This window comes from Manis pentadactyla, chromosome 16 (assembly GCF_030020395.1).
Source record: "Manis pentadactyla isolate mManPen7 chromosome 16, mManPen7.hap1, whole genome shotgun sequence".
NCBI lineage: Eukaryota > Metazoa > Chordata > Mammalia > Pholidota > Manidae > Manis > Manis pentadactyla.
The window spans coordinates 28,415,652-28,442,968 of NC_080034.1; the positions used below are offsets into that span (position 1 = coordinate 28,415,652).

The window sequence follows — 27,317 nt, forward strand, 5'->3', positions numbered from 1 at the left end:
TATCTTTAAAGAGCATTGATTCAAATAATAAAGAACCACTTTCAAGTCAAAATAGGTAATTCTACACAATTCCTTGTCATTTTAGATCTACATATTTACATCAATATTCAGTTGGGACAAAGGAAATCAACACCAGCACCAAGGGATCTGCTTCCCTCACCTGTAACTGCCAGATTCTGCCTTTAACACAACAATTCCTGGGGACAGACTAGGATATTAGTTACTTCTAATTACTTCTAACATTCATTGCTTTTCCACTTAAAGCTACAAAATACATTGCCTCTTAACACTTATACAATCTGCACATATAAGATGTATTGTGGGTCCATAAAAGAGAAATCATTTCTAAAGGGAAGAAAAAATTTCTGTCCAACTTAGAATGCTATAAGAAATTCTATTAGCAGCAGTTATCAAAGACTAATAAAGCACGATTACCATTTACTTAGTGCTAAGCACACGTAGAACATGGTTCTGGGCACTTGACATTGAGTAATGCACTTGGTCCTTACAATAAGATGCTAAAGTAGGTATGACCATCACCTCCACTTCACAGAAAAGGAAAGAGGGCCACGGAGAATTGAAATGATCTTGGCCAAGATAACATGACTACCTAAGAGGGGGCTAGAACCTAGCCAGTGTACCTCAGAGCCTGTGCTATTGACCACTGTGCAAGACTATTTCTCTGTAACCCAGGGCTGGGGGCTGAAGTCCTTTAAAGCCGAGCTTGTTTCCTTTGCTATGAAATGGGAATAACAACATTAGATTAAATTCCTGGCATATAGTAGGCCCTCCAGCTCCAACTTCCTCTCCCAACAGTAGTTATCCTTCTAGAATAAAATCAAGTGGTATCTTGACACCGCTCTAAATCTAAAGTGGATTAAGTTGCCTTTCAAGTATGCTACTGTTGTACTGCATTGTGAGACAGTATGCACATTTTGTCTGAACTTGTGTTCTACCACAACATTCAAGTTCCTACTCTTTGAGCTTCTTTCATGGAACAGCTTTTACCAGGCTATTATCCTTATTCAGGGGCACAATTAATTCTGGGCATTTGTTCATACTTGGAGCATCAACATTCCCAAGGGAACTAGTTTGCATCTGTTCTGCTTGGAGCCCCACGTTGGCCTTTGATGGATCCTCTGCAATGGCAAAGTCAGTGTCTGTGAGTTAACAGCTGCAAGGCCCCTCTCTGCCTCTCTGGTCAGCATACCAACTGCAGCAGGCTGGCTCAGGTGGAACAAGGACGCCGAAGACAGATTTGTGGGGAAGGCTGGTTCTGGGCTTTTCTCTTGAATTGAACTGGATGTATTAAAGGAATAGAGAAGAGGAAACAAAATGCCATGTGATTACGAGCCTATTGGATTTGATCATACAAAAGTCCCACAAGGAAGAGGGCGGAAGATGGCGGCGTGAGTAGAGCAGCGGAAATCTCCTCCCAAAACCACATATATCTATGAAAATATAACAAAGACAACCCTTCCTAGAATAAAGACCAGAGGACACAGGACAATATCCAGACCACATCCACACCTGAGAGAACCCAGCGCCTCGCGAAGGGGGTAAGATACAAGCCCCGGCCCCGCGGGAGCCGAGCGCCCCTCCCCCCAGCTCCCGGCGGGAGAAGAGCAGGCAGAGTGGGAGGGAGACGGAGCCCAGGACTGCCGAACACCCAGCCCCAGCCATCCGGGCCAGAGCGCAGGGCCCTCGATACTGGGAAAACAGGGCAGCAAGAACAGTGAGCAGGCACTGGAGGCTGGGAGACAGAGGACATAAGAAAAGCGCGCGACCATTTTTTTTTTTTGCTTTTTTGCTGCTTTGTTTTGGCGAGCGCTTTTTGGAAGTCTTAAAGGAACAGGGACCCCAATACTAGGGAAACAGGGCAGAAAGACCAGTGAGCAGAGGCCTGAGGCTGGCACCGGAGAATAAAGAAAAACGAACGACCACCTTTTTTTTTTTTTTTTTAATTAAAAATTTTTTTTTTTTTTTTAATTAAAAAATTTTTTTTTCTTGTTTTTTTTTTGGGGTCGTTGTTTTGTTTTGGCGGGTGCTTTTTGGAAGTCTTAAAGGGGCAGGGCGGGTCACTTAATCCAGAGGTAGGGAATCCGGGATCTCTGGGCACCCTAACCCCTGGGCTGCAGGGAGCAGGGAGGCCCCTTACGGAGATAAATAGCCTCCCAGCAGCTCCTGCTCCAACGCGACTCCACCATTTTGGAGTAGCTGCCCGAGCCAGGCCAAGCCCACAGCAACAGCGGAGATTAACTCCATAGCAGCCGGGCAGGAAGCAGAAGTCCTGTCTGCGCGCAGCTGCCCAGCACAAGCCACTAGAGGCCGCTGTTCTCCCAGGAGAGGAGGGCCACAAACCAACAAGAAAGGAAGTCCTTCCAGCCGTCACTCGTCCCAGTTCTGCACACTATTCCTATCACCATGAAAAGGCAAAGCTACAGGCAGACAAAGATCACAGAGACAACACCAGAGAAGGAGACAGACCTAACCAGTCTTCCTGAAAAAGAATTCAAAATAAGAATCATAAACATGCTGACAGAGATGCAGAGAAATACGCAAGAAAAATGGGATGAAGTCCGGAAAGAGATCACAGATGCCAGAAAGGAGATCGCAGAAATGAAACAAACTCTGGAAGGGTTTATAAGCAGAATGGATAGAATGCAAGAGGCCATTGATGGAATTGAAATCAGAGAACAGGAACGCATAGAAGCTGACATAGAGAGAGACAAAAGGATCTCCAGGAATGAAACAATATTAAGAGAACTGTGTGACCAATCCAAAAGGAACAATATCCGTATTATAGGGGTCCCAGAAGAAGAAGAAGAGAGAGGAAAAGAGATGGAAAGTATCTTAGAAGAAATAATTGCTGAAAACTTCCCCACACTAGGGGAGGAAGTAATCAAACAGGCCACGGAAATACACAGAACCCCCAACAGAAAGGATCCAAGAAGGGCAACACAAAGACACAGAATAATTAAAATGGCAAAGATCAAGGACAAGGAAAGAGTGTTAAAGGCAGCTAGAGAGAAAAAGGTCACCTATAAAGGGAAACCCATCAGGCTAACGTCAGATTTCTCAACAGAAACCCTACAGGCCAGAAGAGAATGGCATGATATATTTAATACAATGAAACAGAAGGGCCTTGAACCAAGGATACTGTATCCAGCACGACTATCATTCAAATATGACGGTGGGATTAAACAATTCCCAGACAAACAAAAGCTGACGGAATTTGCTTTCCACAAACCACCTCTACAGAACATCTTACAGGGACTGCTCTAGATGGGAGCACTCCTAGAAGGAGCACAGCACAAAACACCCAACATATGAAGAATCGAGGAGGAGGAACAAGAAGGGAGAGAAGAAAAGAATCTCCAGACAGTGTATATAACAGCTCAATAAGCGAGCTAAGTTAGGCAGTAAGATACTAAAGAGGCTAACCTTGAACCTTTGGTAACCACGAATTTAAAGCCTGCAATGGCAATAAGTACATATCTTTCAATAGTCACCCTAAATGTTAATGGGTTGAATGCACCAATCAAAAGACACAGAGTAACAGAATGGATAAAAAAGCAAGACCCATCTATATGCTGCTTACAAGAAACTCACCTCAAACCCAAAGACATGTACAGACTAAAAGTCAAGGGATGGAAAAACATATTTCAAGCAAACAACAGTGAGAAGAAAGCAGGGGTTGCAGTACTAATATCAGACAAAATAGACTTCAAAACAAAGAAAGTAACAAGAGATAAAGAAGGACACTACATAATGATAAAGGGCTCAGTCAAACAAGAGGATATAACCATTCTAAATATATATGCACCCAACACAGGAGGACCAGCATATGTGAAACAAATAATAACAGAACTAAATGGGGATATAGACTGCAATGCATTCATTCTAGGAGACTTCAACACACCACTCACCCCAAAGGATAGATCCACTGGGCAGAAAATAAGTAAGGACACGGAAGCACTGAACAACACAGTAGAGCAGATGGACCTAATAGACATCTATAGAACTCTACATCCAAAAGCAGCGGGATATACATTCTTCTCAAGTGCACATGGAACATTCTCCAGAATAGACCACATACTAGGCCACAAAAAGAGCCTCAGAAAATTCCAAAAGATTGAAATCCTACCAACCAACTTTTCAGACCACAAAGGCATAAAACTAGAAATAAACTGTACAAAGAAAGCAAAGAGGCTCACAAACACATGGAGGCTTAACAACATGCTCCTAAATAATCAATGGATCAATGACCAAATCAAAATGGAGATCCAGCAATATATGGAAACAAATGACAACAACAACACTAAGCCCCAACTTCTGTGGGACACAGCAAAAGCAGTCTTAAGAGGAAAGTATATAGCAATCCAAGCATATTTAAAAAAGGAAGAGCAATCCCAAATGAATGGTCTAATGTCACAATTATCGAAATTGGAAAAAGAAGAGCAGATGAGGCCTAAGGTCAGCAGAAGGAGGGACATAATAAAGATCAGAGAAGAAATAAATAAAATTGAGAAGAATAAAACAATAGCAAAAATCAATGAAACCAAGAGCTGGTTCTTCGAGAAAATAAACAAAATAGATAAGCCTCTAGCCAGACTTATTAAGAAGAAAAGAGAGTCAACACAAATCAACAGTATCAGAAACGAGAAAGGAAAAATCACGACGGACCCCACGGAAATGCAAAGAATTATTGGAGAATACTATGAAAACCTATATGCTAACAAGCTGGGAAACCTAGGAGAAATGGACAACTTCCTAGAAAAATATAACCTTCCAAGATTGACCCAGGAAGAAACAGAAAATCTAAACAGACCAATTACCAGCAACGAAATTGAAGAGGTAATCAAAAAACTACCAAAGAACAAAACCCCCGGGCCAGATGGATTTACCTTGGAATTTTATCAGACATACAGGGAAGACATAATACCCATTCTCTTTAAAGTTTTCCAAAAAATAGAGGAGGAGGGGATACTCCCAAACTCATTCTATGAAGCTAACATCACCCTAATACCAAAACCAGGCAAAGACCCCACCAAAAAAGAAAACTACAGACCAATATCCCTGATGAACGTAGATGCAAAAATACTCAACAAAATATTAGCAAACCGAATTCAAAAATACATCAAAAGGATCATACACCATGACCAAGTGGGATTCATCCCAGGGATGCAAGGATGGTACAACATTCGAAAGTCCATCAACATCATCCACCACATCAACAAAAAGAAAGACAAAAACCACATGATCATCTCCATAGATGCTGAAAAAGCATTTGACAAAGTTCAACATCCATTCATGTTAAAAACTCTCAGCAAAATGGGAATAGAGGGCAAGTACCTCAACATAATAAAGGCCATCTATGATAAACCCACAGCCAACATTATATTGAACAGCGAGAAGCTGAAAGCATTTCCTCTGAGATCGGGAACTAGACAGGGATACCCACTCTCTCCACTGTTATTTAACATAGTACTGGAGGTCCTAGCCACGGCAATCAGACAAAATAAAGAAATACAAGGAATCCAGATTGGTAAAGAAGAAGTTAAACTGTCACTATTTGCAGATGACATGATACTGTACATAAAAAACCCTAAAGACTCCACCCCAAAACTACTAGAACTGATATCGGAATACAGCAAAGTTGTAGGATACAAAATCAACACACAGAAATCTGTGGCTTTCCTATATACTAACAATGAACCAACAGAAAGAGAAATCAGGAAAACAACTCCATTCACAATTGCATCAAAAAAAATAAAATACCTAGGAATAAACCTAACCAAAGAAGTGAAAGACTTATACTCTGAAAACTACAAGTCACTCTTAAGAGAAATTAAAGGGGACAATAACAGATGGAAACTCATCCCATGCTCGTGGCTAGGAAGAATTAATATCGTCAAAATGGCCATCCTGCCCAAAGCAATATACAGATTTGATGCAATCCCTATGAAACTACCAGCAACATTCTTCAATGAACTGGAACAAATAATTCAAAAATTCATATGGAAACACCAAAGACCCCGAATAGCCAAAGCAATCCTGAGAAAGAAGAATAAAGTAGGGGGGATCTCACTCCCCAACTTCAAGCTCTACTATAAAGCCATAGTAATCAAGACAATTTGGTACTGGCACAAGAGCAGAGCCACAGACCAATGGAACAGACTAGAGAATCCAGACATTAACCCAGACATATATGGTCAATTAATATTTGATAAAGGAGCCATGGACATACAATGGCGAAATGACAGTCTCTTCAACAGGTGGTGCTGGCAAAACTGGACAGCTACATGTAGGAGAATGAAACTGGACCATTGTCTAACCCCATATACAAAAGTAAACTCAAAATGGATCAAAGACCTGAATGTAAACCATGAAACCATTAAACTCTTGGAAGAAAACATAGGCGAAAACCTCTTAGACATAAACATGAGTGACCTCTTCTTGAACATATCTCCCCGGGCAAGGAAAACAACAGCAAAAATGAGTAAGTGGGACTATATTAAGCTGAAAAGCTTCTGTACAGCAAAAGACACCATCAATAGAACAAGAAGGATCCCTACAGTATGGGAGAATATATTTGAAAATGACACATCCGATAAAGGCTTGACGTCCAGAATATATAAGGAGCTCACACGCCTCAACAAACAAAAAACAAATAACCCAATTAAAAAATGGGCAGAGGAACTGAACAGACAGTTCTCCAAAAAAGAAATACAGATGGCCAACAGACACATGAAAAGATGCTCCACATCGCTAATTATCAGAGAAATGCAAATTAAAACTACAATGAGGTATCACCTCACACCAGTAAGGATGGCTGCCATCCAAAAGACAAACAACAACAAATGTTGGCGAGGCTGTGGAGAAAGGGGAACCCTCCTACACTGCTGGTGGGAATGTAAGTTAGTTCAACCATTGTGGAAAGCAGTATGGAGGTATATCAAAATGCTCAAAACAGACTTACCATTTGACCCAGGAATTCCACTCCTAGGAATTTACCCTAAGAACGCAGCAATCAAGTTTGAGAAAGACAGATGCACCCCTATGTTTATTGCAGCACTATTTACAATAGCCAAGAATTGGAAGCAACCTAAATGTCCATCAATAGATGAATGGATAAAGAAGATGTGGTACATATACACAATGGAATACTACTCAGCCATAAGAAAAGGGCAAATCCAATCATTTGCAGCAACATGGATGGAGCTGGAGGGTATTATGCTCAGTGAAACAAGCCAAGCGGAGAAAGAGAAATACCAAATGATTTCACTTATCTGTGGAATATAAGAACAAAGGAAAAACTGAAGGAACAAAACAGCAGCAGAATCACAGAACTCAAGAATGGACTAACAGGTACCAAAGGGAAAGGGACTGGGGAGGATGGGTGGGTAGGGAGGGATAAGGGGGGGAGAAGTAGGGGGGTATTAAGATTAACATGCATGGGGGGGTAGGAGAAAAGGGAGGGCTGTACAACACAGAGAAGGCAAGTAGTGATTCTACAACATTTTGCTATGCTGATGGACAGTGACTGTAAAGGGGTTTATAGGGGAGACCTGGTATAGGGGAGAGCCTAGTAAACATAATATTCGTCATGTAAGTGTAGATTAGTGATACCAAAAACAAAGCAAAAAAAAAAAAAGGGCAGTTCCTGTGTGGTAACCTCCAACGAGTTCTACACAAGGGTATAAAGGGCATATAAAAGTGTAGGCAAAGGGTCTGTTTTTGTTTATACAGAGGATCAAAGCCTAATTGGGCTACCCCGAAAATGAACTAAGATACGATATGAAAAAGAACTTCCAACATCTGCACTCTCTGGAAGACTCACGCCAGAAGATGATCATCAAAAAACCCCAACAAAGATCCACGCACTGCTACAGCAGTAGATGCACTCATCCCACCAGTTCCTGGACTTGCCATGGGAATGAGGAAGGAGATATCTAAGCTGGCGTGTGCATACAGTAAAACAACAAATTTGACTGGATCTATACTGTTGGAACTCAACCAAGAATTTGGAGAAGTGCAAATTGTAGCGCTCCAAAGTCTTACAACTACAGACTATTTACTGTTAAAAGAACATATGGCATGTGAACAGTCCCCAGGAATGGGTTGTTTTAATTTGTCTGATTTCTCTCAGACTGTTCAAGTTCAGTTGGACAATATCCACCATATCATAGATAAGTTTTCACAAATGCCTAAGGTGCCTTAATGGTTTTCTTGGTTTCACTGGAGATGGCTGGTAATTACAGATATGCTTTGGTTATGTAACTATACTCCTATTATGTTAATGTGTGTGCACAATTTAAGTAGTAGCTTAAAACCTATATATGCTGAAGTTACTCTACAAGAAGATATGTCAAAGAAATAATCAATCTTCCCATGTTTTTTTCCGTCTGCTACTTCTATAGCTTTTCTTCTTCCTTCCTAATTACAACCCTTAAATAGAATTCGTGCCTCATATCAAATTTACCGAGTATCATAACTCCTCCAAGTGGTAAAGATACCTCAAGACAAATGCTGGGCATAGAAGCCACAGGGCATAAATATGCAAAGAAGTAAAAAGCTAACCTTTTCAAACAATAAGGCTTCCCTCTCACTTACCAACTTCACATTTCCCTGTATGGCCCCGGAAGATGACTGGTTAGCCAGAGACGGGTAAGATTCCTCAAGGGAGGAACAACCTAAGACAGGCACAGTCGCAGGGGGGCCATCAGGTTAGAAATTGGGGATCAACAGAGGTGAGGCTTAGAACCTCACCCCCCCTGTTCTGAGAGAAATCTTCTGCATACGTGGACGTTTTATTGCCCTGGTCTAGCTTGGATTAACACATAGTCTACAGGCACACACCTGATCATCTACATTTGCTCTCTTACAACACTAAACTATGTTTTCTACCTTTATCTTGTATCTACCTACCACTTCAGCATTTTATTAAAAATAATAATAATAAAGAGAGAAATGTGGTATCCACATATAAATCAAGTATAAAAACCAAATGAGTATTCATATTTGAACTGACTGTTTAGAGTTCATAATGCATGAGCAAAACCGAAAGTTTCTGTGATGACTGCCCTTGTACTGTTCACTATGTAACTTATTCATTATGTAAGAATTTGTTCTACATGTAAAAACTTGTTTGTTATGCCTCAGAAGATTGGAGACTGACAAAAATTAGGCTTGGGGTGGATTAATGATTGTGCATTGAGCATTGACTCCCCTATACAGAATTTTATTGTCGTTAACAACCATTTGATCAATAAATATGAGAGATGCCCTCACAAAAAAAAAAAAAAAAAAAAAAAGGACAGACTTCCAATGGTAAAATAAATTAGTAACCGGGATGTAATGTATAGCATAAGGAATATAGTCAAGATATTGTAACAGCTTGGTAGGGGGATAGCTGGAACCTAGAATTATGTATATAAATGTTCTACCACTGTGTTGTACACTTGAAACTCATGTAATGTAATACTGTGTGTCAACTACCCTTCAATAAAAAATAATTATTTAAAAAAAAAAAAAAAAAGTCCCACAAAATAGTTTCCTTTTCATTCTAAGAATGACATTGCAAAGTTGCTTCACAAAGAGTTGATTAAAGCATTTTCTTCAGACAAATATATACTAGTACAATATGGATAGAAATAATACCAAAGACAGGGTAAAATGCTAGATAAATAGATGAAGTAATATGCTGGATATTGTTTAGTAGGAAATGTTGGGAGGAATGGGTTTATTTCCACAAGCGTCATCTAAGTATCACTACTATAACTAAGACTGAATATTTAACCTGGTTCCAAAAATGCCTTCTGTGTATTTCCCCTGGGAGCTACGGTCCAGTGTTTGCTAACTCAGTGTTTGCAATGACTTTACAGAAAAAAAAAACCTAATGCAAACACTAAGATTTGACTATATATGTGGTATATCACTACACATACATTCTCCCCCACCTATATATCCACATATACACAAACACATGTATAAGCATACATTTTATCATACAAATGAAGTTATACATGTAACTTCATATTGCATTTTTACTTCTTGACATAGGCATTTTTCATACTGTAAATTAAAAAAAGATAAAATAATTTTGGAATAATTTTAGATTTAAAGAAATGTTGTAAGATAATATAGAGAATTCTCATATACTCCTCACCCAATTTCTTCTGTTATCATGGCACACAGCTGCTCCTTTGTTAAAACCAATCAGCCAACATTTGTTATAGTAACGAACCTCCAGCCCTCATCTGGATCTCACCAGTTTTCCACAACGCCCTTTATCTGCTCCAGGATCCAACTGTGGACACCATGTTGCATTTAGTCGCCATGTCTCCTTACTTTTCTCATCTGTGAATTTCTTAGTCTTTCCTAGTTTCCCAAGACCTTGTCAATTTTGAGGTGTACTGGCCAGGTATTTTGCAGAATGTCCCTCAGTTTGGTTTCTGGTATTTTCCTCATGACTGGACTGTCAGTGTTGGTTTTGGGGAAGAGTATCACAGAGGTGAAGGGCCCTTCTCATCACATGATACCACAAGTTACTGCTAGTGATGACCACTGGTGAGGTGGTATCTGCTGGGTTTCTCCAGTCTTACCGTGGACTCTAATGACTACACCATTTAACCCAGGGGATGCATGCTGGAATATAACAATTCCCTGGTTACACACTGAAGATATTTCCTATTTTATATTACAACCAAACAGGAATTAGGGGTGCCCATACACAAAAAAGTTGTTTCCAGATGTGTGTACATTGCTACCACATGAGAGCCCAAATTACTGTGGATGCATAAATGATTTAAAAAAACCTTTCTTTTCTCCATGAGAATTTGAATTTTGGCTAACTTTCTAGTCGTTCTCCCATGAACACTGAAAAGGTCAGAGTGTCACTATCACCACTGCTCATGGTAAAAAGAACCCCCTTGGTCACTGCATTGAGTCTGGGAGAGTCAATCCTGGGGAACTAACAGCTTCAGACTTGACGTATGATGGCTCTCACAATGATCTGTCCCTCATGGGGCCCGGGTGCTCAATCTAGAGAGCACTGCAAGAGCCACTGACTTCTGTGGACAAAAGGCTTCTAAGCTGGGGAAGCCTTAGGACTTGGGTCCTAAGTGAGTCTCACTTCCTTGCAACTTAATTGTCTCATGAGGGTCAAAGACAACAGTTTCTTGGACAGTACTGCCCTGCTGGCAACTGTGATTTTTGTCCTATTTATTTCTAGACTAATCCTGTGCCAAGTGTGGCTTATGGGAGTCATGAGTCAAAAATTTAGTTAAACATAGGAAGATACCTAGTGGGCAGTAACAGACTGTACCCATTGGGTAGAATTTTAAATCAAAAGGCAAAAAGCTATTTAATTTGCATTAATTTTATAATTAGTGAGTTAACTATTTTCCACATTTTTTTTTCTTTTGTAAATTCTGCTCATGTGCTTTATCCAATCATTTACTTACTGGTGTCTTATTTTAAGAAGAGGTTTTTGACAAGAGGCAGTACAGCATAGCAATGAGAGCAAGGGTTCTAAAATCAGAGATATGGGTTCAAATTCCAGTACTGCAAATTAGAGGCTGTATGACTTTAAATTTTATTTAGTCTTCTAGTCCTAGTTTCCCTCAGCTACAATGGTGGGAAAGAATAGTTACTACAACAGAAGTTTTTGTAAGGGATAATAAAAGGGAACAGTACATGACAAGCTCAACTGCTATACTGGAATGTAAGAAACACTCAAAAGATTATAGCTGCTTTTAGTGTCTATTATGTTTACTGGACTATTCAAATATGATGGAGGTTTACTTCTACAAAGCATTAATATATACCAAATCTGTATTTTACACCAATAAAAGGTTTAACCATCCTGTCATCCTCCTCTTAAAAGGCTATTGATTTTCTTAATTACAATTGGTATAAATAATGAAAATGGGTATAAGGAAATAGGGTTTGCTCAGTTCCACAATAGTCTTTATGTGTCAGGGTCTTTGGCTGCTAAGAGTATCTGCAGTTCTGCTCCCAAAACAGGTGGAAGTCAGTCTCAAAAACTGTTCCCACAGGGATTCTCTTGGCAACCCAGCTGCCTGTTTCAGGCCCTGATGTTTAGGTTAATCATTATGTTTTTATCTACAGAAAGTACCTCCTGACTTAGAGCTGTGAGTCAATTAAAAACGTTTAGCCTTTAAGAGTTGGGATTTGGTATTCCATTACATCCTGTAAGTAAAGCTAGAATGAAAACTGAGAGTGACAGAACCATGTGCTCTCCTAATACCTGGACTGTTTGTCTTCTGGGGGTCCCACCAGGTCTTTTCCTCTGGCATCCACAGTCACATGGGTGTGCTGTTTCACTGCCACATTTTCTGAAACACATGGAAAATTAGAGACAGACATTATTATGCCCGCACGTGTACACATACATACACTATTTTATATGGCATAAAGTCCGGAATTAGTTTTTGCACTGACTTTCATTACAAATTCACAATAGTGTTCCATGGTGAAATGTGCTATATTATTTTCTAAATGGGGAGAAAAAATTGCTAAACATTTTTTACTGCTGAAGTGAGCAATTCAACTTTATCCATCTAATCAATATAATTCTCCAAGAGAAAAGGGTCCAAGGAGTGGCAGGTCCACTGAGGGCAACGACCACAGCATGGGGGTCGCTGGTGGTAGGGCACACCCCGCCTTCGAGGAGCCTGCTGACAAGGATGTGGAGAGTGAGAAGCTGCAATGCTTCTGGAGGGCAGGGATGTTGGTGTATTTTGGTCTGATCTGCTTTATCCAGTCAGCACTTGGTTGGATGAACTGATTTAGTGTGTTTATCTCAGGAAGTTACCTAACACTACCTACCATCACTCACTTTAACTTAAAAAAGAAGAAAAAAAAGAACACCCATCTATGGAGAAAAACTAGATAGGCAGAAATATAGAGTATCCCTCTATATAGCCAAGTATTACATGGGATTAAATTTTATCAGATATTGCTTCACCAAACAGGTGAAGCACATTAGCTTCTGTTTAAACAACCTAAGTGACAAATATTCTAATATTGACTTTGTGAAAGACTCTTGACTGATTAAAGTTTTCCCAAATGGAAAAATCTTAAAACATTTTTTTATTAAAGTTGCAAGCTTGTGATGGCATTTGTCCAAGTTTCAACTGAACTCTCCTTTAAAATTCAGAAAAGAAATATACAAGAAATATACCATATTGGGTATAGTCTAAGAAAAAGTTAAAAACGTTTAGGGCTACAGGCTCAGACTTCACATTATAATATGCTTCCAACTAGGGGAGTGAAATTGTTTGGCAGGTCTTTCACTGTTGTTTGGTGAACAACTGCTAGTTTTTTTTAAAAACTATCAGCAGTGATAGAGTTTGGCTAGTAAATTAGTCATCAAAATGGTAAAGTGGTCCCAAATCCCATTGCATATATTTTGTAGGTTGGTACCTAATAGGTAAGAATTATCTGTGCTCAATGACAACATTATATATTAAGGTTCAGTTTAGATTTATGAAGATTTTTGATATAGGAGTGTTACGTTATAGCAGTAAATAAGGAACATTTGTGAGTTTTGTAATTACTTTCTTAAAGTCATATACATATGATTTTCTGAGTACAGTGCTTGGCTACATCTCTCAAAAATTTGTAGACCTATATCCAAGACTAAAATTTGCTATTTATTACTCTTATCAAAGTATGAAATATAAATGTTCATTATTGTCAGTATCCAAATACTTTAATGTGTCCATAGAGGCTATTTTGTTTGTTGTAAAAATTAATAAACCTATACAACCCTGTACAGATGGGTTGGACTTTTCAAATGCTTCTATCAGCTTTTCTCCTGTTCGACTGATATTCTAGGTTCATAAATTTTTAAAAACGCACAACTTTATGAAGACAGTATGCCAAAAGAAAAATACATTGGTAATAATACAATGAATAGATTTTAAGTTTCCTCTTTATGATCTTCAAACTTCCCATTTAGAATTTGCAAGAAGAAATCCATTAATACTGAAATAAATGAAATTGGCAGAAGACAAGGCAGTAAAACAGTATAACACACACCTTTATCTTCTAGGGCATGCACCGAGTCCACTGGGAGTTTGTGGAAAGGCGTGGATGCAAGCTGTGCAGCGGATGTCAAGTCTCCCGGGCTTTCAGGAGTGGGTGCCAGCGTTTCGTCGCAGCGGACGCCCCATATGGTTGAATCATCTGACAATTCTTCAGCATGAGGTACTTCCAACAACAAAAGATGAATTGAAAAAAAGCAGCATTCTCCCTGTTTGTCCATGAAATTTAATTCACTAATACTTTCTGAGATATAAAAAATGAGGAATTAAACACAAACTATATGTAATTCAAAGAATATGGTGGTTTTGTCTTTTTCTAGAACTGGGACACTTCATCTTTAACACGTCCCAGTGCAGCCACACTGTACACAAGGGCGACACTTTCATTTTTCAATTTTTCTTTTTTTAATTTGAAAAGTCTAGATTTGCAGATGAGATACAAAGATAGTCTAGAGTTCCCACGTTCATCCAACTTCCTCTAATGTTATCGTCTTAGAGAAACCCTGGTACATTTGTAAAAACGAAACAATACTATTAATTGTATGTTATTTGGATTTCATCATTTTTCCATTAATGTCCCTTTTCTGGTCCAGGGTCCAATCCAGGAGACCACACTGCACTTAGCTGACATGTCCCATTGGTCTCTTCTCATCTATGCCAGTCCATTGGTCTCTCCTGGTTTTTCTCACACTGCCTCTGTTGAATACTGGTCAGGAACCATGCAGCATGTCCCTCCAATTTGGGTTTACCTGATGTTTTCTCATGTTTAGACTGGGGTTATAGATTTTTAGGAAGAATATCGGTAAAGTGTCCTTTCTTACTATATCTTATTAGGGGACACATGACGTCAACACAACTTAGTACTGGTGAGGTTGACCTGAAGGCGGCATCTGCTAGTTTTTCCAACATAAGGTACTATTTTTCCCTCTTCCTACAGGATTTATTAGAATCAAGTCACTAAGTCTAGCTTATACCCAAAGGGAGGCGAATTAAGATCCACCTCCTGAGGGAAGAATATCAAAGAATTTGTGGACAAGTGTTAAAACAACAGTAATTAATAATTTGGGTGATCTGCTTGGATGCCAGAAGAATAATTTTCCTTCCTAAGGTTTCACTCACTAATTTCAGTATTCATCTGTAGATCGTGCCTGCAGCAATGATTACTGTGGCGTGCTCAGTTTTTCTATTCTCATGGCTATTTTCTATTGCCACTCATTCCTTCTGCATTTCTTAGTAGGAATTCATCTGTAAAGACATTTTGTCCTTTCTCCCTCATTTGTTCATATCAATATGGATATTTATTTTATTTCTTGGGTGATAAAACAATATTGCCTTATTCCACTTATTTTCTTATTCAAACTGTTCCAGGTTTGGCCGTTGGCTTATTCAGGTTGACACCTGGTTCTTTTACTATGTCCCATCTTTTTTTGTAAAGCGCTTCCTTATATTCTAGCTCTATAGGATGCTCCAGGCTCATCTTGTATTTTTGCTGCCCCACCCCGACAATCACGTGTTTCCCAAGAATGACAAAGGTCAAGTTTCAGAGTTTGTACATAAAGACTTGAACTGCTGAGTCAGAATAGCACTTAGAAAATTTTAAATGCGCATAAAATGCTACCCATGGTGTTTAAATATACTGCAAAGTCTTCATAAATCTACCATATTTCTACCAACGCTGGAGGAAAACTGGCTGGTGGTTCCTTCAGGTGGACACAGAATAAGGCAATTGGTCTATGCCTAGGGCAGGGATACATGGACAATTCATCATGATTTTTTCAGTCAAAGCACAGCTAGTTGAACCGTTCAGTAAAAGGCACCTATGAATGATGCCACTATATTTGACATCCAGTTCACTGTTTGGGAAATTATTAAGAAGGACAAAAAGTTCATCAAAAGGAATAGAGAGCTAGGTGATAATTTATTCAAAAGAATCCACTGTGTAATTAATACCACGAAACAGGTATTAGCCCAGCTTTTTAGTACTGACACATCATAGCCAGAGGGCCAGGCAGGGGTAAATGGAGGGAAAAGTACACCGTGCAGTAACACCCAGAGCTGGACTCGATGGCTACTATAACAGAGGAATGTTGTGGGCTACCAAACAGGTGACACTCGTCTCCTGAGGTATGCTAATGATGGACCACTCCAGTTTAATTCAAATTTGCCAAGGTTTCTAATATTCCACAGTAGGACTTGCTTCTTAGGTCTAGGAAAAATGTATATCCCCCAGTCTAAAGGGAAGATTCCTTGAGGGCAGGGATCATATCAAATTCATTTTTTAGTCTCCAAATCTATCACAGTGTGGTGCTTAATAGACACTTGAACAGCTGCAGAATAATGTTCCAAAAAAAACACACTCTTCATATCACACTGCATTCATTGTTCAGCACAGTTTTATATACATCATCTAATTCGATTGACAAAATCATTTGGTAAAATGAAGAAGAAGGGGATGTAAGACCCATTTCATGAATGAAGCAGAGATTTACTTACATTTGGTCTTGAAGGAAATCTGCTTACAGAGCATTCTCCAAAGGTCCTTGCTCCTGTAGGTTTAGGCTGTGGTAATCTAAGGAAAGATTTGCAAATTTACAAATAGTAAAATATGCTAAGGAATAAGTACCAACACTTAAGTAAGGGTGTTAGAAACATTCTCCACTTATTCTTTTTAACAAGTTAATATTTATATACATATCCCTTTTGCAACAGTTGTAGGAAAACTGAGTGCAAACTGAATTAACTTGCCTATGTATATAAAAACAGATTATACACTACTCTTTACGTTATAAAATGTTACTAAGGGAGAGAGGGAAATACAGAAATTTCCAGTACATGAGTTGTAAGTTCGAGGAACAAAAAGAGTTAGGGCCATAGTCAAAGAATGTCATGGATGCCACACATTCTATATTTCTTTTTTCCAATCTTTGGTCTAGCTATGGAATTTGTCTCTGAGAGCTGGTCAGACCATCTCCTTCCTGCCTCCATATGAATTTATTCTACACCATTACAATTCACACTGAAATTTTCAACAGCTGCCATACTCTACCCCCAGATATGGCTCTCTAATGTAGTGCCCCTCAGCTTAAAACATATTCTCTCTGCAGCATTACCTAACGTAAGCCACTCCTTTTTCCACTTGATCAGTCCTGCAAATATAAACAGCATGCATGGGTAACTATACAGGTCAAATCATTCACACCCAATACAATTTCAAATCTAAAGAATTCTTAGTTCTTGAATAATTTATAACCATGCTGCTTTCCTTTTCAACACATGCTTTTGCTATGGGAGGCCTGTTTTCTTATAACTCCCATGTAACACTGCAGATCCAGAGAACCTTAGCAACAATCTGGTCATGTGGCTAAAAGGCTCATCAGGGGCCGAGCTGGCACTGGGACCCAGGCCATTTGATCAGCAGGTCACATTCTCCCACCACCGTGCATCCTACAGGAACCTCTGTAGCATCCCATGTCACTGTGCCAACATGTATCTTCCTCAATACTATTTTAACTATATGCTTCTTTACCCATAATTTTCTTTGTTTCCATCTTCAAACACAGGAAAAGCAGATGACAAAGAAGAGATAATCTTATTAACTCCCCAAGCCCCAGAAGACGTTGCGTTTTCTGCAAGAGTAAAAAATAGCATTTGATTATTAGGGAAAAAAATCCTTAACTTCAACTATAAATAAGAATATGGAATAACAGCTTACAGAAAAGAACAGGTAGATATGTTTTTCAAATATCTTTATATTTATATAAAATATATATAGTCATATAGTGAGATGAAGTGACTTAAGCATGGTCACAGAGGTTAGGACTCAAGCCCTAGGCCCTTTGTTTCTGCTACATATAAAGCACTCTATAAATCATTCTGCTAAAACACTGCTATTGTCACCTGATTCACTGTATAAACCTCGCTGTGGCTTTCTTTTCCAATTTTTGTAAGGAAGAATTAATCTCTTAGCTTTATATTTCAAGTCTTCCCAAATCCAATGATCCTATTTATCTTTATCATGATCTCTCTCTCACTTCCAGCACAAATCCCAACTATAGACAAATGTAGGCTAATCACTCGCCTCCAACACTCTGTCCCAGCCATGGCTCAAGTCAGACCTCATATACTCAGACCTTCCTGGCCCTTCCTACACGTGAAGGTTTTTTCTTCCTTAGCACTAATTTTTAAGAAACATAACGTATCTATGACACATATTGAGTACCTTGTCAAACACTGTCATATTTTTTGTCATGCTACCCTGCCCTTACATGACAAGCCAATCAAGGGCTGGGGCCACTTCTTGTGTAATCCTTCATACTTCCTGTGGCAACCACCTACAAAACCATGCACTTAGTAGCTTTTAAACAAACTGTTATTACTTTGAAATTGGGCTTCAAATGCATCTTCGTTTTGATCTAATGATGGCCATTCATCTTTGTCATCAGAAATATCAGGAAGTGTAGGAGCCTGAAACACATTCATGATGAAACCTTAAAAGAATAGAAAGAGTACTGTAAACATGGTTGCAAAAGATCTTTCATGAAATTGTGTCAGTGCTACACATTCAAAGAAAAGGCTCACATAATGCCTCTTTGGTGTGCACGGTGGGTGACGGCTGCACTTTGGATGGTGTCGCCTGAACCATTCCCAGTGACATGTTTGGAGTTGTGTGAAAAGAACTTGTGTTAACAACCTTATGTGTCTCGCACCCTGTTAAAGGAACAGGGACAAAATACGTTATCAGTAAGGAAATGAGAATAATTTAGAAGGCATACAATTTAAGAAACTTTTGATTAAAACATTCCATCATTATTGATAAATATCACTGGGGACTTCCACTCTTACAGTGCTTTCATAGTTTTCATTTTTATCTTTACAGTGGTCCCACAAAGTGGGTAAGGCAAGAATTAACTCCTTACAGAGAAGGAAATGAAAGTTCAAGGAGATTAAGTGTCTTGGTCTAAGATCATGTCAACTTAGCAGCCTTGTCGTAAGTGGCACCCTTCACTGCTTCCCAAGAAATACATGTTAATAGTCACACTGCAAATCTTAAGATTGGCTTTCCACCTCACTCAGCTGGAGTCCAGACAATGGTATCCTCAGACCTTATCTTCCTCTTTCTCCTCCTGCTCATTCCAGCTACCCTGGCCTCTTTGCTATGCTTAGAATACATCAGGGCTCCCACCTGAGGGCTCTGGACTTGTTCTTCCCTCTGCCTGAAAAGGGTTTTCCAAGCTAGCTGCATAGGCGGCTCCCTGCTTCAGACCTTTACCCAAATATCACTTTATGGGCTCCCCTGAAATTCCAATCCCTCCCCAAGAACACCACTTCCTTCCCCCTCTGCATGAGTGGGAGCTTTGTCCCTTGTGCTCACAGCTGTACCCCGAACTATCTAGAATAGTGCCTAGCACCTAGTGAGCACTCGGCCTTGGTTAAATGCAGGTATCTCCCGCTGTTTGAGTAGTTTTGTTCCCCATTAAGCTATTACTGGAAAGGTTGCAACAGTTATATGGAAGCGCAGGGGTTAGTGAATTCCCGATCCATTTATAGTTTATGCTATATATAAATTGCATAATTTACCTTTTATGCAAATGCCTCTAACAAAATAGTAACAGAGTATAACCCTTCTCATTAAACTTCCTACCTCTTAACATATTAAAGATGACACTTGTCTAGATAAATCTGCTATGAAATTTAACAGAAAAATTTCCAAAGGATTCTAGTAAGATGCAACTAACAAGTGGACTGCTACCTTTACTGGAAATGGCCCTGAGCTCATCTAACCCCCACATTCTAAGAAAGGAAACCTAACACCCAGGTTCGTTATGATTTGAAGGCTTCCCAAACAGTAGACACCAAACAGACCTCTAGCAACCCAGAGGAACCTAGGCAAACAGGTCAGAAACAAATTTATTATAATTAAACATTACCTTCTTTTACCTCTGCTCCACTCTGTGGCTTGAATTCCTGAGTACTTTTAGTCACACATCTGTAAGAGAAAACTCATTAGACACACTAACTCTCAAGAAAGAACAGTAAAAATGTCAGCAAATGTCTACAAGCCTGTTGTCAAAATACAGATGGAACAGCTTAGTTCTAAAGAGTAAGTAAATAAAATGTTTGTTTAATTAAGGAAAATAATTCTTACAGATAAAGGTACCTGCCTGACACAGGGATTCTGTATTTTAACACCATGATACTCATTCCTACATGTGGTAGGGCAGGATAAAAGCTCCCCTCATTCAAATGAGCCCATTTATTGTGTAGGCTAAGGGGCTAGATCTTAGCTCCAGGCCTGGGTGCCTGCTGCATGGCCGCCTCTCTCATGATGAGCCAGTAGCCACAGGGCATTGCTCTCCAGACTTCAAGTTACCATGAAAGAAGAAAACAGCAGTTAAGATGTTTGTATCAGTTTGTTTCCCACACAGTTGTGACAGCAGCCCTGTCTGTTTAACGTGGCTAGGATCCTGGAAGGAACACTGCTGAGATGGAGAGTGGAAGGTGCATAGCACTTAATCTTACAGATCCCCACAACACGGTCATGAAAGCATGAGTCTTTATGCGAGATTCCAGAGAAAAGCACCTTTCCCCTGCATGGTGGGCAGGCAGGTCTACTGAGAGCGCTGGGGGCCCATTTACCCTCTTGCCTGGGCCTGGGCCGGGCCAGGGCCAGTCTGAAGCCTTCTGAGATCTAAATGTTCATTAGGTTCTAGAGCTCCATGGTTTCACGAACCATAGCTATGTCTGGCTCCCCAACCACAGGACTCTATCTCTGCAGGGGTGGTTAGACACATATCATCTCTATGGGGCTGGTCACCACTGCCATTTTTGCCATTTTACAGTTGTGTAAATGAACTATGAAGAACAAATGACATCCTAGTCCTCACACAGCAGTCCTCTTATGTATATGGTACAAATAGGGCACAGTCTGAATTGTCATCCTAATGTGAGTGAAAAAGCATGTGATTTTAAATCTCATTTCCAGGAGAAATCATTGATAAAAGTTAACGCTGGACATTGATAAGAACCAGTACTTAAGAACCATAATCTGTACTAAGGGCTTTAACCCAAAGGGAGGGTGGTAGTGACACTATGGCTTTTATTTTTTTTTAATGGATCAATAAAATTGTTATATGTAAAAAAGAGAGAGACAAAGTGACTGAAGATAAAAATTTAAACAAGACAAGTGATGTGACATTAATTAAACAGGAAAATGCCTCAAAACTGGGGGAAAAACACCCGTAGCAATGCAGAGAGAGATTTTGGTCTATCGTGTAATGGGTATAAATCCCCAGCAGGAAGACACAAGGATTATGACAAGAACACATGTTAAGGAACTGCCTGCATAGTAATAATCCCTCTGTGTACTCAGTTAAAGCCATAAGGAAGGCAACTCCAGTTTAATAACTATGCATTCTTTAGTCACAAACATTGTGGATTTTCAGGGTACTGAAAATTATTAATTTCAGAGAGCAGTATGACGTGAAGTAAATACTCTAAAAGAGGAATGGAAAAGGCTGACATCTTTGGGCCCATTTTGGTAACTTGGTTTTTCAAGAATATACCCATCTAAAAGTTATTTTAATGTAAGGAGTTATTCACCGTTTACTTACTGCACTTGATAATACAAACCATGTAAAGAAGCTAGTGGATGACATTCCCACATTATCATCTCTAGGACTACCTCTGACTTACTGCAAATCTTTTCTGGCCACTGCAAACACAGCATCTGTCACCAGCTGGGCTGTCAAAAGAACAGGCGGTGCTACACTCTGGCTGACAGCCGGGGACACCAAAGCGACAGTGACAGCATCTGCCATTTGAGGAATGACAGGAGTTGCCTCTCTGGCTTTCTCTGCTATGGTCTCTGAGGTCTGCTGATTGACAGCTGGAAGAGATGGACCTCCCAGTTCCTGCGGAGAGCCTACACCTGGCCCCAGATGTGCTGGATCAACCTTTCATGGTAAGCAAACAAACAAAAACAAAACCATGAGGTCCACAATATTACTAATTCATATCACAGCTTTTCCAAGAATGGCATCTTCAGTAGATTCTTTCCCCTTGAGGAATCCCTTTACCCCTTCAGGTATTTTGAAATGAACAGCCAACAAAAAAGACCATTCTACATGATGGGTGCTTTTATAGCTTCCTAAGCACAGACACGATGGCAGCTCAAACTCCTAATCAATAAAATAAGCAGCGCCTACAGTTGGATCAGTATTTAAGAAATGTCTTATTTCTCCTAATTTGGGGAACAGACCAACAGATCAATGTTATCACATGCTTGTTATGGTGCTCCTCCTATTAAAACACATTCAGCATTTAGCAGGAAATGTGACTGTGCACTGCAGTAATTACTGCCACAAGAGCATGGCTCCCGATGGGGAAGAGAACAAACTCTTAACTGAGAATCTTTGCTTTTCTACTCACATGTACTTAGACTGCAATTGTGCGTGCTCCTATGTTACCAAGTTAAAAGAAGAGTTAATTACTCACATATATAAAACTATTCTCACAAATTGTTAAGAAAAGCACCAAATACCTAGAGCAAGAATAAATATTTCACAGATAAATGGATGAACTATAAGAAGTCCACCTATTCTAGTCATCAAAAAAGATAATTAAAAAGAACCTATACCATTTTATTATGTACCAAATTAGTAAAGAGTAAAAATCATCTTAATAGTCTCCGAAGTACTTGAAAAACATTAAGACTTTCTATACCAGATACCAAAACATACATCACAGCTGTGGTAAATACACAAGTTTGGTATGGATATTTTAGAAATGGATCTATGTATATTAAAAATTTAGTATATGATAAAGAGATTTTAAATCAATGGGGAATGGCTGAGATGGTCAATATATCATTTAGAGGCAACTGGCAATCCATTTGGAAAACACATCTTTATGACACCTAGACACAAAAGTAAGTTTCATAAAGAGAAGTTTCTGATTACAGACAGTGGCTTAAGCATGTGCTTCATCATGTACAACCCTCCTAAAACCTTACCAAAATGACAATAAAGGAATTCTAACACCTAAAACAGCAGTGGGAGGAGGTTCATCTCTGGGGAAGTTTTGAAATTTAGATACGTCTCAGAATGGAAGTGAAGGTGGAGCTGGAAATGGGAATGCGGCAACAGTAAGTCTTAAGAAAGCAGATCCTGAGACCCATTCTTGCAGGTGCGTGCAGAGGATGGCTCCTCCTGCCCCGCCTGGCAGCAGACTGCAAGTTTCCTTTCTGGAGAAACTGAACCAAAAGGACTGTGGTCTAGGGCAGAGGGTGGCTGTGACAGACCGTGCCAGAAACCAAAGGCCTGAGTCAGACTATTCACTGAACAGGAGGATCCCTAGCCTTTCCTTGACTCCACACTGTTAGTAGCCCGGGTTTATGCTTTCAAACAAAAAAAAGGATTCTGCTCTCAGGAATTAATTAGACACCCTCTAGTGGAGCTGATCAGTTAGCAAGCCCCCTTATACATGTGGGACTTCCGATCAGTCTTTTCAGGTCTGCTTTTGGATGAATAGATGTTAAGATTACCAGATACAATGATAAGCTTTCAATATGAAGGACAAAGGCCAAAACAAATAAATAACACATTTAAAAGGGAAATAAGGGATTCTGAGATGGGTCAGCAGCAGGGGGTTGGGGGTGGGGTCCTTAATATCTTTGAACTGAGAGGTAAGATATTACATTCTCATAACAAGAATAGGCAGCTAAGAAAATTAACATTCATAATAAAAAAGCTATGTAATCTTAGAAGTGACACCAAAAATAAATGATTTAATGTACCATAACCAATAAATGAATATACCAATTAACAAATTTAAATACCGTAAGACGTTAAGGAAATCTCTCAGAAAGTTGGGGGGAAAAATGGTTAGAAAGGAGAAAAAAGTTCAGAAACTAGAGGATCAGTGTGGGATAGCCAACTATCAAATATGAGTTTCTGAAAAACCAAGAACAGAGGCATGTGTATGGGAATTACTAAAAACAAAACAAACCCCAGCCAATGCCCCAAACTGCAGGACTAGAATGCTCAAGCACTGAGTGTACTGAATAGAAAGATAAACCCTAGAACATTGTCATTACATCACAACACTGGGGAGGACAATCTGACCCACTTCCAAAGAACAACAGAGGCCACCTTCAAAGGACCAAAAATCAGAAAGACCCTGAGGCTTTTCAACACCAACCAACATGGAAGTCAAAAGACCTGAGTAGAGCCTTCACAAATTCTGCGGGAGCATGATTTCCCTTCAAGAATGTCATGCGCAGCTGAATTATCACCCAAGTGCAAGGGCAGAATGAAGATGCTTTCACGTATGATCTAAGAAAATTAACTGCTCCCATATGCTTTAAAAATTCACAACTAAAATAGGTACATAAAGTAGAAACAATGCCATGGGAAGCAGAAAACAGATCTCTATGTAAGAATAGTGAAAGATCTGTAAGATGGGTTAGGTAAAACAAGCAGAAAATAAGTCTTACTTATGCAGAAACTTAAACTGTATTCATATTTATGTGTACTCATGTATAGTAAAAGTCTGGAAAAAGGCAAACTACAGTAGTTGGGAATGAAAGAGGATTCATTCATATATATGCACCACATGCACATAAATACCTTTTCTTCAATTTTTTTAAACTATCATATAGTCACATATTTTTATAACTTCCAAAATATTCAAGAAAATAAGGTTAATCTTCATTGTAGCCTACATCATAGATAGATACATATTGTGTGAAGTTTAAGCAACTACCATATAGTTTAAATTGATTTATCCCCAGTCTACCCCATTTACTAATAATTTTAAGAAAATACATGTGGCTCTAATGCTCTCAACACTTCTGACCTCTTCCAACATGAAACAATGGCAAACATAAAATATATCTAGATGATGTACTAATGAAATTATTAAATTAGAATTCTCATTATATAATATATAGTCATTGTACAAAAAATCAGAAAAAAGGCTATATCCACACTAATACATAAATACTTAATATGTACATAAACACATATATAAAACATACATTCTGTTCTGTAACTTGCTTTTCTCATTCTACATTTTGAACATCTTTCTGTGTCAAACTGTTTAAAAATTTGGAAGGCTAGTTGCTAAATTAACATCAGAATTAAGTCTAAAAATAGGGCACAAAAAGGAGAAAATAAAAGTGGAAATCACTGCTACTGGGCATGGGAAGTGCCAGCAAAGAGCACACACACACCTCAGACCTTGCCTGGACAGCGGGCAGGTTCTCATGTGACATCCCCACCACTTGGTGCAACTTCTTATGAAGTTCCTCCGTTTTCTGTTTTAACAGTTGTTCTTCAAACGCGTTTGCTTCTTTCCTTTTCATATAATGTCTCCTCATTTACTTAGATAAAAAAGTTTGCATGCAAAGTTTAATTTCAGGTCATCAGAGGAATACCCAAGAAATGAGTAAAAGCTCATTTTTAGGATGGCAATTTTTTTTACTTGTCTTTTCCTTGTGTATTAGGTTGTTAGAATTGGAATACATATTATCTTTTAAGCATTATTTTTACCTGCCCTCAGCATGGTTACTTGAAAGTTCAGGGCATCTAAGTCAAAAAAATTTATTTGTTGATCAACAAAAATATTTAGTAATAGCACAGTATGATGATAAGCACTTCTTGTAAAACTATCATGGTAGTGCAAATCATTTGAGAACGGAAGTGCTGAGAAGAAATAAGAAAGTGCACTGAAGATCATCAAGTGCACTGCATTTAGCTCCACTTTCAGCGACTGGCTAACAGAACCTTATCACACACAAATCAAATCGTCCAGCTGAACTTTACGTCATGGGGTGGGAAAGAAAAATGCACCTGTGCATGGCACAAAATGTCCTCTGTGAGTACAAACCACCTGTTCTAGTCCAAATCCCTGAGATGGAATAAAAGCCCTAACTGGAGCAAAGGTTCATTTCCCCTTCTCTGTAAGGTCCAAATTGTTACAGCAAAGGCAAGTGCAAATGCTGTTAACAATCCTGGTTTTCCCTGTGGGGAACAGAACCTGATCCACTATGTAGCCATAAATAACATGGCACTTTGATGAGAGGACTCCTTCTGAATTTATGATTTATAGATTTATAGTAGTTGAAGATCTTAGAAAATCTCTTCTCAACTCTGGTTTCTAACTTAATCCTCTCACGGTTCAAGTAACTGACTTAAAGGTCTAGAATTACTCACTACAGAAGTTCAAATCCATTTAAGATAATATGTAAAGGCCAAAAAAAAGCAGAGGCTTTTTACTATTAAAGTAGATGGATATCAACATTAGTGCTGTTCCAAACCTGAGCTTTGCTGTCAAGATACTAATTTAGTCCTTGGACAAAAGTGGCTGCTACACTTGTATTTAACAAAGATTTCCAGGCTTCTGACAGGATGACCTGGACCCTTTTTGGTAAATTCTTTCAGTATGGTCAATTTGTTAAAAATGTAATTACTCAGAGATAAGGATTATTTTAAGTGACATAAGAATATCTCAGATTATAAGACTACAATACCCCATTGTTCATGCTTTTTCCATTGACTATATTTCTGGGCTCTCAGTTCTTCAAAGGAAAATTCTGATTCTCCACAAATAAGCTTCTCCTTGCAATACATTACAATCTGCTGAACATCAGCTTTGGCTGCCAAAGATGGGTGTGCAGAATATTCTGATTTAGAAATCATGATCACCTTTTGTTTCCTGTAATGAGAAAAAATACATCATTTATACCAGCGTACTGAAGCAGCTCTTGAAAAAAACTAATAGATTAATACACTGATTATACTTGCATATTTGACTCTTTATCACAAGCTGAAGATAATACTCCAGAAAGTTCTGAACCCTGAAAAGACAAAAAGAAGCATAGCACTCACCAGGAAAGAAACCTTCACCCAAGTTATTTCACAAAACAGTATGAAAATATCTGAGGAGCCTCTTATCCTTTAAGGAGATTTACATATGCTCTTTTAAATTATAATCAAAATCAATTAGTTTGCATTATTAACCCTATGATAACTTTTATAACTAGAAGTCCAATAAGAGGGTGACTTAAAAAACTTTCTACTTGGTAGTACAGAAGGGCACTAATTTCCCTTGATCTATAGTCTAGGAGCAGGGCCACAGTGCCTAAGTGTTATAGGTTTAAAATTCCAAAATAAATGCCTAAAAATTATCTTCTGGTTTTGTTCTCTCCTCAGGATAGAAGTTCCCAATGCTAGCACTCAATCA

At 39.0% G+C, this 27,317-nt stretch overlaps 1 protein-coding gene across 1 annotated transcript in view; it reads right to left on the reverse strand.

Moving 5' to 3' along the window:
* Positions 1-27,317, reverse strand: part of LOC118931549 (mitotic checkpoint serine/threonine-protein kinase BUB1-like) — a 59,895-nt gene that overhangs the window by 23,153 nt on the left and 9,425 nt on the right. Inside the window, 14 exon segments of the mRNA XM_057494164.1 lie at positions 1,062-1,178; positions 1,181-1,299; positions 12,275-12,362; positions 14,071-14,241; positions 16,565-16,644; positions 17,602-17,701; positions 18,452-18,562; positions 18,654-18,782; positions 20,003-20,061; positions 21,768-22,027; positions 25,306-25,447; positions 25,449-25,455; positions 26,605-26,789; positions 26,879-26,931. Coding sequence (XP_057350147.1) covers positions 1,062-1,178; positions 1,181-1,299; positions 12,275-12,362; positions 14,071-14,241; positions 16,565-16,644; positions 17,602-17,701; positions 18,452-18,562; positions 18,654-18,782; positions 20,003-20,061; positions 21,768-22,027; positions 25,306-25,447; positions 25,449-25,455; positions 26,605-26,789; positions 26,879-26,931 — 1,621 coding nt within the window.